Consider the following 13,739-nt stretch of genomic DNA (forward strand, 5'->3'; position numbering starts at 1 on the left):
CGAGTGGATTTTTACTAAATTGTAAATTCTAAATCTTGTTGGTTAGTTGGGCCTTAACTATTTTAAAAACAGAAACCAGTTGTTCCATTCCTTGATGATTGGGAATTGCTTGTATGTGTATATAGAGATGTACATATTGTTCATATGCATAAAATAAAGGACTAGAAAGATGCTCTTTATATTTCTTTTCCAAATTTTTATGGGGAACATTCATGTATTTCTTCTATAATCAGGAGAAAACAAGTAATTTGGATAAAACTAAATACTAGATTTTGATAAATTGAGTTAGGTCCCTTTAATGTGTCTCTCATTTCTACTCCAGATACAGTATTAACTGTACTTCCTGTCTGGCCTACTAGACTACAGTCTTCTTGAACACAGTGTGGTTCAGCTCTCTTCATGTGAGGCCCAGTTATGTTTAAGACACTATTCAAGTTGTTTACCCATTTTTAAATTATTTATCTCACTGAATTGTAAGAGTTTTCTGGAAACACGTTTTGCATTGGGTATGTGATTTAGTAATATTTCCTGTCCATCTGTAGTTTTTGTTTTCATTTTCTTGTCAGTGTGTTATGAAGCAAAGAAGTGTTTAATTTTGTAAAGTTTAATGTGTTAGTTTTTCTTTTGCTACAAGTGTACTTGATATCTTTAGAAATTATTGCCTAATCCAAAGTCACAAAGATTTACAGCTGTGTTTTCTTCTATGAGTTTTATTGTTTTAACTTACATTTAAATTTGTGCTACATTTTCTGTATGGCATCTTATACTCTTATGTCAAATTTATTCTGAAATATTCAGTTATTTTTTGTGGTGTTCTGAATGAATTATTTAATAAATTTCAATTTATGTATTCTTTTAAGATGCCACATCTGAGACCATATCTGTCTTTCTCTGACTTATTGCACTTAGTATAATATTACTGTTGTTGCAGGTGACAGGATTTCCCTTTTTTATGGCTGAATAGTATTCCATTGTATATATACACACCACATTTTCTTTATCCATTCATTTATCCATGGACACTTAGGTTGTTTCCATGTCTTGGCTATTTTAAATGATGCTTTAGTGAACATGAAGATACAAGTATCTCTTGGACATAGTGATTTCATTTCCTTCAGAAGTGGGATTGCTGGATTGTATGGTTCTCTTTTTAATTTTAGAGCAACTTCCTTACTGTTTTCTGTAGTGGCCGTACCAATTTACATTCCCACTATCAGTGCACACAGGTTCCCTTTTCTGCACATTCTTGTCAGCATTTGCTGTCTTGTGTTTTTTTCTCTTTTTAATGGGTGCCTTGCCCTGTGGAAAGGTCTGCTGGAGGGCCTGTGGTTGAGCTGATTTATCATTTTCCTCCTCCTTATGAGGAAGCTTCTGCCACATTCCTCACAGTCCCTTAGCCTGGGGCTAAGCTGTTTTTCCTTCTGAAAATGAGATTTGAGATTCTGTCTAGGAGGTCCCTGTCTGGGTGAATCCAAAGCAGAGATCCTTGAGGGTGAGCACGTGGGACATTCATCAAATACATAGGAAGCCCCACTAGGTTCAGGCAACTTTTTAGGCATTAACCATGACCATAATCCAATGCACAGAGCAGACAACATTACTGCCCTCCAGGGTTCCCGTCTAGTTGGGAGTCAGACAGTCACACTAGACGTTACAAGCAGGTAGTGTCCACAGTGCAGTTGATATGACATCATCCTGGCTTCCTTTCGAAATGGATGAATCTTCCTTCCTTCCTTTTTTTTTTTTAATTGAAGTACAGTTGACACACAATGTCACATCAGTTTCAGGTGTACAGCGTAGTGATTTGACAAGTTTATACCTTATGTTATGCTTGCCACAAGTGTAGCTACCATCTGTCACCATACAATTCTTTCACAGTATCATTGACTGTATTCCCTATGTGTTATCTCTTGTCTTTTTGATGGTAGCCAATTTGCAAATATTTTCTTCCATTCAGTAGGTTACCTTATCATTTTGTTAAGCACTTCTTTTGTTGTGTAGCGCTTTCTAGTTTAATGAAGTCCCACTTGCTTCTTTTTTATCTTGTTGCTTGTGCTTCGGGTGTCCTATCCAAAAAATTGTTGTCAAGAAGCATGTCAAGGAGCTTTTTCCCTGTGTTTGTTTTCTTCTAGGAGTTTTATGTTTTTCAGGTCTTAGGTTTAATCCATTTTGAGTTAATTTTTGTAAATGGTATTAAGATAGGGGTTTAGTTTCATTCTTTCACATGTGAATGTCTAATCTTCCCTGCATCATTTATTGAAGAGGCTGTTTTTTTCTCTACTGACTATTCTCGGCTTTCTTGTCAAATACTAATCATATCGATTTCTGTATTTTTCATTGCTAGTATATAGAAATGCAGTTTATTTCCATATATTGACCTTATATACTGTAACTTTACTGAATTAATTAGGCCTGGGAGTCTTTAAAAAAATATTCTTTAGTATTTTCCACCCTTAGAATCATGTACTGTGAACAATGACAGTTTTACTTCTTCCTTTCCAATCTAGATGTCCTCTATTCCTGTTGATTGTACTGACTAGGTCCTCTGTTACAGTGTTGAATAGAAGACATCCTTGTTTGTTCCTGATCTTTGGGGGAAAATAATTTATTATTATTATCTTCTTTTTTTTTTTTTTTTGCCATTGAGCATGATAGCAGTAGGTTTTTTTTGTAGACGCCTTTTGTGGAAGTTTCCTTTTATTCCTGGTCTCTTCACAATTTATACCATGACAGAGTATTATATTTTGTCCAATCCTGTTTAGTATTAGCAATAGATACTACCAGTGCTTTTAGCAGTAGATTCAGTCTATGGAGATGATTATATGATTTTATTTTTTAATTTGTGAACATGATGAATTGCATTAATTGTTTTTAGTTGTTAAACCAGTCTTGCGTTCTTGGGGTAAATCCCATTTGGTTATGGTTTAGAATCCTGTTTAGATGTTGAGAGATTCAGTTTGCTGACAATCTGTTGAGGATTTTTATGTCTTTATTCATAAGAGGTATTGGTCTGTAGTTGATTTTTCTTATCCTGCCTTTGTCTGGCCTTGGTGTAATACTAACCTCATGGAATGAGGTAGGAAGTGTCCCCTCTTCCACTGTTTCCTGGAAGAGTGTGGGATAGATTGATATTATTTCTCCAGTAACTATTTTGTAGAAGCCATCAGTGAAGCCATCTGGGCCTGGGGATTTCTTTATGGGAAGATTTTCAGTTGTTAAGTCAATTTCTTTAATTGTATTGGGTCTTTAGATTTTTTTTTTATTTCTTCTTGATTCACTTTTGTTTGTTTCTTTCCAGGAATATTTCCATTTTATCCGAGTTGTCTACATTGGCATAAAGTTATTCATTGTATCTCCTTATAATCCTTTTAATTTCTGTTAGGTCAGTTGTGATGTTCTTCTTGTATACATGATTTTATTCACAAATTACCCAATTTATGTCTTTTCTCTTTTTTGGGAGGCCAGTCTGAGTCTAGCTAAAGGATAGTCAATTTTGTGAATCTTTTCATAGAACTCACATTTAGTTTTACTGAATTTGACTTCCTCTACTGTTTTTGTGTTTTAATATGCCATTGATCACTACCCTAATATTTTTGTTTTCTTATGCTAGCTTTGGATTTAGTTTACTCTTTTTTTTCCTCATTTCTTAAGCTTGAAGCTTAGTTTATTGATTTGTAATTAGCTTCTTTTCTAATATAGGCACCTAAGGGGTAAATGTATAGAATTTACCCTAGGAAGTTCTAGGGTAACTTAGAACCCTAGTTCTTTTTGCAAAGTTTCTGTATGTTGTATTTTCATTTCCTTTTATCTCAAAACATTTAAAAGAACTTCTTGTGATTTCTTCTTGGGCCCATTGCTTATAGAGAAGACATTAAGAATTTAGAAAATTCTCATTTGTGGACTTCTCATATATTATTGTTGTAGATTTATTAATGAATTCCGTAGTTCTCAGAGAATATACTTCATATAATTCAGTCTTTTAAAGTGAATTGAGACTTGTTCTGTGACCTAGTATGTGGTCTCTCCTAGAGTAACTTCCTTGCATAGTTTGAAGAATGTATATTCTCTTGTTATTGGATGGGACTTTTCTGTAGAGGCTAGTTTAAATTGGTTAATAATGTTCAGATTTCCATATCCTTAATGTTTTCCTGTCTAGTTCTTCTTCTTTTTTTTTTTTTTTTTTAAGATTTTATTTTTAAGTAATCTCTACTCTCAACGTTGGGCTCAAACTTACAACCTTGTGATCAAAGTTGCATGCTCTTCCAACTGAGCCTACCAGGTACCCCATTTCTGCCTAGCGGTTCTAAACTTGATTAACGTAAGAGTAGGATGTTGAGATCTTGGACTGTTAATGTTGAACTATTTATCCATTGCTGTCAGTTTTTTCTTCATTTGTTTGAGGCTCTGTTTTTATATGTGTATATGTTTATAGTTGTATCTTCCTCATAATTTGATCCTTTGTCATTATAAAATGTGCTTCTTCTTTACCTCTTATATACTTTTTGTCTTAAAGTATATATTATCTGATAGAGCCTCTCCATCTCTCTTAATGGATTTACTGTTTGCTGTAACGTTTTACTTTCAACTCAATACAAAGTACGTCTTTTGTAGACAGCATATAGTTGAATCTTGTTTTGTTTTACCTAGTCAAACAATCTTTGTCTATATAGATAGAGGTATTTTTTTTGAAAAGGAAAAACTGTATCTATTTAAAGGGTGCAGCCTTTTGCCTTTTGATTGAAGTGTTTAATATATTCACATTTAGTGTTATCAATGATATGGTTGGGCTTACAGCTGACATTTTGATTTTTTTTTTTTTATATCTTTCTTTTTTGTTTAGTTTTGGCTCTTTTTTGCCTCCTTAAGTAGATATTTTCTGGAGTGCCATTTTAATCCCTTTGCTGATTTTTTAAAACTATATTTTGGACAATCAAATAATTTTAGTGTTATTCTAGTGCATTTTTTGCATTTTGTCAAAAAATACTTTATGATAATACTGGGTCAATTTCTATAAAGTATGGAAGTTTTACTCTAGTATAACTCCATTTCCTCCCTCTTTTTTGCTATTGTCATTTATGTTACATTTCGTTGTAACCAATATGAAGTTATACTAATTTTTGCTTAATAAGATTTTACGTGTTTTAAAGGGTTAAAAAGAAAAAAGGAGAAAGCATTATTTGTAGTCTTTTGTATTAACGCACATATTTGCGGTTTCTGGTACTCCTTCATGCTTCCTAAGGATTTAAGTTCCCATTTGGTGTCCTGCTCCAATATAATTTTATTCTCTCCCATGTCCTTTGTGTTCCATATCTTTTACTTTTTAAACTTTTTTTGTGCTATTTCTTTTTGATTTTTAAAAATCCCCCCTTAGGGATGTAATATACAGCATAATGACTATACGTAACACTGCTATATGATACAGGAAAGTTGTTGAGAATAAATTCCATGAATTCTCATCACATAGAGAAAAGACTTTTTCTTTTCTTTTTAAAAGTTTCTACATGATGAATATTAGTTGAATCTATTATAATCATTTCACAATATATGCATACCAGATCATCATGTTGTATGCTTTAAACTTTATAGTGATGTATGTCAATTATTTCTCAAAACTGAAAAAAAAAAATCACAAAAAATTCCTCCTTTTCACCTTCTGTTTCTGTTTCCTTATTTTTTTTTTTTTATTGATTCTTGTGTTATTTCTACTTTAGACTTCATTTCTGAAGTGATTTATTCTTCTACTTCTAATTCTTTCATCCTGTCACCTCAGTTTTGAAGTTTTTAATTTTGTTTTATTTTTTTATGGCTAGTATGAAAGTATTTTGCAATAGGTGATACATTTTATTCTAGAGCCATATATTTCTGTCATATTTTAATTGTAGGAATGTTATTTTTTATTTTGTTTTGAATATTAACTTTTTAAAAAAATGTTTAATGTTTCTTTTATTTTTGAAAGAGAGAGAGACAGACAGACAGACTGTGAGCAGGGGAGGGGCAGAAAGAGAGGGAGACACAGAATCCAAGGCAGGCTTCAGGTTCTGAGCTGTCAGCACAGAGACCGATGCGGGGCTTGAACTCATGGACCATGAGATCATGACCTGAGCCGAAGTTGGATGCTTAACTGACTGAGCCACCCAGACACCCCTTGAATATTAGCTTTTAAAATGGGATTTGCCCTTAATACCTTTAGTATTTTATTTTCATGTATAATTATTTTTCTTAAACTTGTCAAAGAAGGCAGTGTTCGTCATAACTTCTATAACTTCACAGAACTCTTGTGTGTGTTTCAAAATATGGCAGCTTGCTTTCTGAGATTTCCTGGCTCTGTTTCCTCCTCCCACTTTTTTCTGTGCCTTATTTTTCCATTCATTTTTCATTCTACTACCAGTAATTTATCTTCAGTATGGAGCTTTGTCTGGAAGGTCAGCTTTAAGAGTTCATAGTGGGTTAAAGTGCACTAGCCCCTTTAGTGCCAACCATGGATTCATTGTATTTCCTCATTCTTGGAGTGGCCAGAACCCTTCCTAGTCAGCTGACTTTCTCAGATTTGTTTGCACTGCTTTCCATTGTTACCTAACTTGTTTTTAGGTCTCCCAAATGCCCTATTGTTTCTTTATGATTCCTCCTGCAGAAGTGCTGATGCCAATCAGATCTTATGGCTCTTGGTAGTTTTCCATCTTTTTGTATTTTGAGGTTTTTGGTAATATATTATATTATATCATATTATATTATATATATTATATGTGTGTATGTATATATATATATATATATATATACATTTTTTTTTTTTTTTTTTTTTTTTTTTTTGCCTAGCTCTGTTGTGAATGGATTTTCGGTTTTGCTACCTAGAGTTGCTCTCTCTGTTTTTATGTGGAGGACTTGTGGAGATTTTTTAAAACCTGTGCTACTACCAGTACTGTCACATTCTTTTTTTATTGTTATTATTTGAGAGAGAGAAAATGCAAGCAGGGGAGCGGGGAGAGGTAGAGAATCTTAAGCAGGCTCCACACTCAGCATGGAGCCTGACACGGGGCTCTATCCTACAACCATGAGATCATAACCTGAGCTAGAATCAAGAGTTGGACGTTCAACCCTTAATACTTTTCATGTCTTAACCATCCAGATGCCCCTACTGCTGTCATCTTCTTAGGTGTTAAAACAACTTCCCTATGGGAGCTCCCTTCCAAGGTTAGGTTCACATGTCAAAATTTATGACAGTAGTACTTTGGTATGACTAAACAAAGATTTATTACCCACACAGGTGGGGGAAATTCTGAGACAGGGGCAGAGGACAACTTTCTGGGAAGAGGTCCAGAAAGAGAGAAAGTGAATGCAAGTGCGCAGGTGTTCTGTAAAGGATAAGTCCAGTTGGTGCAGAATTTAAAAGAGGAACTCACCAAACATGGAATATGAAAGAGATAGCAAGGGGCTCATGTACTTGGGGGTATTGGTGGGGTTGAGTCCTATCAGTACACTGCTGATAATGACAGATACAGGGAAGGGATGACACTCAGAGGTTGTCAGCACTAAATCAAAACATCAACAGGGGTCTCAGTTTCTTTCCTTTGGTCTTCATAGTAGAGATCCATTTTTGAACTCTTGTTGTTGTGGCCTACTGCTGAAGAATGGGGCTTTGATCTTGCCTGCCATGTTTGTTTTTGGTACCCATGATTAATTTCTCCTTGGAGAAACTTACATTTCCAGGGAGAAACCAAGTAGGCCTATTTAGTAATCCCAACCAGAGAGATTAAAGGTGAAGACTATGTATTATCTCCACTTTGAGTAACAAGTCACTGTTGGTTGGATGAATCAATGAATGACCAAAAAATATGTTAAGAATAAGTGAGGAGCCCCTGGGTGGCTCAGTCTGTTAAGGGTCTGACTTTGGCTCAGCTCATGATCTCACGGTGTGAGTTCGAGTGCTGTATCAGGCTCTGTGCCAACAGCTCAGAGCCTGGAGCCTGTTTTGGATTCTGTGTCTTCCTCTCTCTCTGCTCCTCCCCAGCCTTCTTAACTCTGCTTTCTGTTCAGCTCTATTAATTACATATATCACTTAAGGTATCTAATTTTATCAAGTATTTACTGAGTGTCTAATCATTCCACCTAATTTGGGCACAGTGAGATCCTGGGAATATAAAGAAGCAGTCTAGTATTTACTTGACTCTGATATGATATTGATTTTAAGAACTTTTTTATTTACAAACTAATACAGGAAATGTGCAACTTCAGTTGTAAAATGTTACCCCATCTCAGAAATGTTAAAATGTTGAAAAATATATCCTGCAACTGAGGAATTATTTATGAAATGTTTATAAAGGGCCAAGAATAATGCTAAATGCTTTTGCACATATTATCATTTAACCTTTAACTCAGTGAGGGTAGATTATCTTTCATTTGCAGATAAAATAAAGCTTGCAGAAATGGTGTAAGTAGTTAAGTGTTAGAGGGACATTGAACTCAGGTCTATCTTATTTCTGACCAATACATAAATCTTTTCAGCCAATATATAAAATTAGTGTATCTTTTAGGGAAGGTTTTTATTTTTCCTGTCTGTTTTCCTGTGTTTACTTCAAAGAGTGAATTTTAACTTTTTATTTAATGATATACATGACTTAGAAGGCTTTTTTTCCTTCCAAAGTTTTTCAAAGATCTGATTATGGAATTTGCAGTTCTTTAAGATGGTTAATGAAATGATAAGTAATTTAGGGTTTTTTTTTTCTTTTTTTTTTTCTTTTTCGTTTTTTTTTTTTTTTACTATTCCTCATTTTTCAGTTGGGTTGCTTGTCTTTCTTGGCAGCTTCTCGGGGCTCTTTTAATGTCTTACCATACTGAATTTTTGGTCGATTTTAGTGTGAAATAATGTAGACCTATTTAAATTTGGACTTAAACTATGATATCACTCTTATAAATGACATAATCACTTTAGTAAATTCAATAAAGCCATTCATTTAGAAAGTGGAAGAAACAACCTCATAAGTTGACATTGTGATAGTTCTTTTGGGGAAATGAGAAGGAAAAGTAATCTGCTAGGGAATAAAGAAAAATGGGAGGATAAAATTGTGGTGATGTGGGCTGGCAGAATTGGGATGAGTTTCTAAAATAGAAATTTGTTTGGTAAACTAGTCATGCTAATCTTGTGTTCAGTTTTTTAAAAATCTAGCCTGAATTTAAAACACCTTAGTCTAGGACCATTCCATGTGCAATAACAGATACTAACTCTGCTTAGATAAAAATTATCTTACTGCCCTTGAATTTAATTTAGTATGCTGGTAGTCTTCCTCAGTATTTGAGATCATCATGTAATGTCCAGGACCTGAAAATTGGATTATCTTCCCAGAAATATGTGATGCTCTTTATTTCTCTTCAGTTGCTTATATTTTCCATTCCTCTCTCCCAGACTATTTATGAAAATATTATATTTGATATTAGGTAAACATCAAATAATTTTTTTTCTGATTATTATTTTGGCTCAGAATGTGATTTACTAATCAGGAGTGTATACTAATAATTCTCCATGACACTGCAAAGTTCTGTGGTTGCGCACTAACCAAGCTGTCTGTTTTAACTTTGGTATAGTATGGATGGCTTGTGAGATTTTTGGGTCTGCTTTGTCTCATGAACACAATGCCTGTGGCAGCACTTGTTCTTTTTGCTACCTGACTTGTGGAGGTCAAGTAACCAGATAGCAGAAAGCAAGCAGAAATGATCATTTGCTGGAGCTAGACTGGGTTTTGCAGAAACAGCTCCACCAGAACACCTTTTTAAGCCCTTTCAAGTATATGTTTTTACTTTCGTTTATCGAAACCATAAATGATGGGAGAAGAAACAGGCTCAGGTTCTTTGTTTTTACACCTCAAGAAGGGGAAAACCTATTGCAGATTTAAAACTATTTCACAGTGCCAACTGTGAGTAAGCCCTGGGATTTTTCTTTTTGCTGTAACAATTTTGGCCACCTGTCTCCTAATGAATTTTGTGGAAGGCTGGAAGATGTGAGTCCAGAGGTGGAAATTGACAGTAGTGCTAATACTGGGAGCTTCTCTCTGCTAGCTTGTAGTGAACATGGGGCCTGTTGCCAAGTACTTGGGGGTTTTGGACATCATGAAGATACGTTCAAATTTACTGTGTGACTTATTTTTCATAGGTGTATTTGACCTTAAGAGATGTGTTACTTGGGATTTGTATGTGTTATTGCAGACTGTAAGACTGTTTTAATGGGCAAGATCAAATTTTGATAAAAGAAATTTTAGAAATGTTTGAGTTTTTCTGTTCTTGTTAATAGGCAGGCAGTGGTTAAAGGTTCCCTTCCACATCCTTTTGCCTTGACATTATTTGAGGACACATTGTACTGGACTGACTGGAATACACACTCCATTTTGGCTTGCAACAAGTATTCTGGCGAGGGTCTGCGTGAAATCCATTCTAACATCTTCTCTCCCATGGATATACATGCCTTCAGCCAACAGAGGCAGCCAAATGGTAAGTGATCTTGATTTTTAAATTGCAAGTTGGAATAGCTTTAGCACTCAGATGTCTGGCTTTAGTGAGGGCAGGAGGAGAGAGGACGTATCCAAAGGTAGTGGAAAGGAATGAAACATAGGAAAAATGTCAAAATATAGTTCAGGTTAAGCAGCAGCCTAAACCATTTGTAGCTTGTTATCTATCACTGTTGGCCAGCCCTTTGTTTGGGTCTGGGATTATGGTGGTAGAGAAGAGAGAAAATAAGAAACTGAGATAGCTAAGCTTATACACAAATGCGTTTCTTGTTTATATTATTTCTCTCTAATGTGTGTTTGATTTTGTTCAGATGGGTGTGTTTGAAAACAAACTTTTCTTAAAAAGAAACCTCTGTGAATGAATCTAACTACCTCAGGTTGCCTAATAAAATACCTGCTTAAGCTTTTCTATGCACACTCTCTCTCCACCTCCCCTCCTTTTTTCTTAGTTTTGCTTCTATTTTTGGTCAACCTTTGCAGTGACTTGAGCTTTGGCTGCTGGCAACAATTTATTGTAAGAGAGGGATAGAATTAGGTTTAAAAGGAATATGAGAATGTTAAGTGTTTGGCACTTGTATATAAATAAATGTCTGGCATTTGTCTGAGTGTATTTCAGATTGTATTCCAAAGCCAAAAATGAAGGGTTTTTTTGGATTATGCATTGCTTTGTATTAGTTCTGTCTGTTTAGGGGGAGATAGTCAAATATTGAATGTGTTACATTGCAATCTGGTGATCATGAGTCCATAAGAATGTTTTTAAATGTAGGGGTTGGCCTTTTGTAAAAATGTATGAATTTTTCTTCCCATGCTTAGCATATTTTAGAGAATTTCCTTTTTGTTTGTTTTCTGATTTTGTTTAACGGTTGTTTTTGATTTTTGTTTTACTAGTTTGAGAATTTGCGGTTATTACTGCTTTCATCTTTCATATTTTGTTGGTCTCCATTTTATGTTGATTTTTTTTTATGAATATTATTTAAATCCATCCCTTTCCATAGTTTCTACAAGTGTGCTAATTAATCCCCGCTTCTCAGTTTTCCCTCTTTTAGTCTATTATGTTTATCTTTTCCATGTTAATATTTCCACAGTATGATTTTTCAACATTCTAGTTATTTTTCTTGGCTTTCAGTACCCTCCACCACAATTTGTTCCCATTCTCTGTGCTCACTTAGGTTTAGCTCTTACTAGTCAACAGAAACCTTTAATATCCAGTTAGACTATTTGCCTTAATGTCTCACCCAGTGTACAGTCTCTAAGCTTTTATTCATACAGTTTTACCACATTTGAAATGTTCTTCTGTCTATCCTTCCTATTCTTCAAGGATCGTGTCGCGTCCTACATCTTCAGTGAAAGTTTTCTTCTTTAATCCTTAGCGATTTATTTTCCATTTGGTTCAGTAATATTTAAAGTCTATAATGTATAAGATAGCACATAATTTCATTGTTTTATATTGTTTCCTAGTTTGTTAATTTTGGCATACAGACTAGATTGTAAGCTCTTTTAGGGCAGGGGTCTCCTGTTTATTTCTTGTGTATTCCTGTCAAGGTACAAAATGATAAGTCAATTCTCATTGATTAATTTCCTTCCTTGCAGATGTTTTGGTAGTCAAGCCACCTGGATGACATTTGGTAATAATTTGGTTTATCACAGTTGCTCTTGTTATGGTTGTTAACCTTTGTGTACCTAGCGTGAGGGAGGGCATCCATAATCATTGGTATTAATCAGTGTGATTTATATTTGACAGCTACAAATCCATGTGGAATTGATAATGGTGGTTGTTCCCACTTGTGTTTGATGTCTCCAGTCAAGCCTTTCTATCAGTGTGCTTGCCCAACCGGGGTCAAACTCCTGGAGAATGGAAAAACCTGCAAAGATGGTAAGAAGGTGGTCTCCCAGAAGGAAAAATTTTAGATAGCAGTTGGAATTCTGTATGATTTATTTTATTTCTCTATAATAAGCTCTGTAGATTACAGTGTTTTGGGAGAGTAGTCACTTAATCTCTGCCTTCACAGTTGGTTATATAACAAGGGTGTTTTGTATTTGAGGGCATCTCTTTAATACTATTTTATAAATTAGTATTTCAACTAAATTTTTAACGTGCTATTTTTGAAAAAAATTAGGTGCTATTTCATTTTTCACGAGATGTCAGCCATTGATATCACAATCGATTTTTGTGAAAATGAATATTACTTTTCTTAAAAAATGTGTTTTTAACAGTAGGTTGCACTTGAAAATAAAGAACCTCAGTGAAAGAAACAATATTTACTAAACTTCCAACTATAAAGACTGTCATGGGGTAGATAAATTTTCTAAAAGTTTATTGGATGCTATTTTTAATTGCCTTTTAACAACAGAAGTGCTTTCAGAAGAAGAAGAAAAACATTCCAGTTTCTACTATTTAAAGCAAGCAACCTCTTTCTGTACTTAACCACTGCTACTTCTGCTTACTCTCTTTACTTCCCCTATAGAGAGAGGGCACATTGGAGAAGTATGTTTAATTAGGACATTTCAAGAGACTTGTGGTTTGGGAGAACACCAGTTTTTCTCTTTTTCTTCTTAATGAGAATGTTATTCTTCTTTCTTACCATACTAGCTATCTGGTTTTCTAGCCACCAGCAAGACCTAGTAAGAAAATTGTTATATTTAGCAGTGACTTCTTTATCTAACTCTGAAAAGCAGAAGTCTTTATTTCAGTTGGGTTAGAGTGTTCCTGGCAAGGGGGTCAGGGAGTCAGAGAGATGGAATTGAGTTGGTGTACAGGATATTTGTCATGACTTGGCATTGATAAATTATCCTCCTAGTCAAAGGTGAAGCTGGCTGACTCTTGTCAGGCGGTTTCCATGGCAAACAATAATTTGGTTTCAATTTAAAACAAAAGGTTTTTGTAATGTTGCTTTTTTGTTTAAAACATGTAGCCTGACTTTAAAACAGAGGATTTATTTTAGTAATAGTGGTCTGTCTACTCCCTCACAGCAGTGTAAATGTACATGTTTAACTAGTATTTAAAATTTTAGATGTACATTTGGCGTGTAGTAGCTTTAAGTTAACTATTCTGTTTTGATCACCTTGCTCAAATTAACAGCTTCACTTTCTATGACTTCTTTGTTTGCAAAGTTTGGGCTGGCTCTTTTTGGTAGTTAGCAGAGGCAGTGAATGGTACAGTTATGCCTGCTTGGTGCCTGCTGTGGTATTTAGGGCTGTATTTTCTCTAAGATGAAGTTTATAATTAGTTATCAAGTCAAAAAGTTG

At 34.6% G+C, this 13,739-nt stretch overlaps 1 protein-coding gene across 2 annotated transcripts in view; it reads left to right on the forward strand.

Moving 5' to 3' along the window:
• The window catches only part of LRP6 (LDL receptor related protein 6), a 177,932-nt gene that overhangs the window by 92,188 nt on the left and 72,005 nt on the right, over positions 1-13,739 (forward strand). For both annotated transcript variants that reach the window (XR_008419569.1, XM_053895297.1), the window contains exons 4-5: positions 10,280-10,476; positions 12,235-12,366. Coding sequence is in view for 1 of the 2 variants with exons in the window: in XM_053895297.1 (XP_053751272.1) it covers positions 10,280-10,476; positions 12,235-12,366 (329 nt within the window). In the remaining variant the exon portion in view is untranslated. The remainder of the gene's footprint in view (positions 1-10,279; positions 10,477-12,234; positions 12,367-13,739) is intronic.

Source organism: Panthera pardus, unplaced genomic scaffold (genome assembly GCF_024362965.1).
Source record: "Panthera pardus isolate Hobbes unplaced genomic scaffold, ASM2436296v1 HiC_scaffold_6, whole genome shotgun sequence".
Lineage (NCBI taxonomy): Eukaryota > Metazoa > Chordata > Mammalia > Carnivora > Felidae > Panthera > Panthera pardus.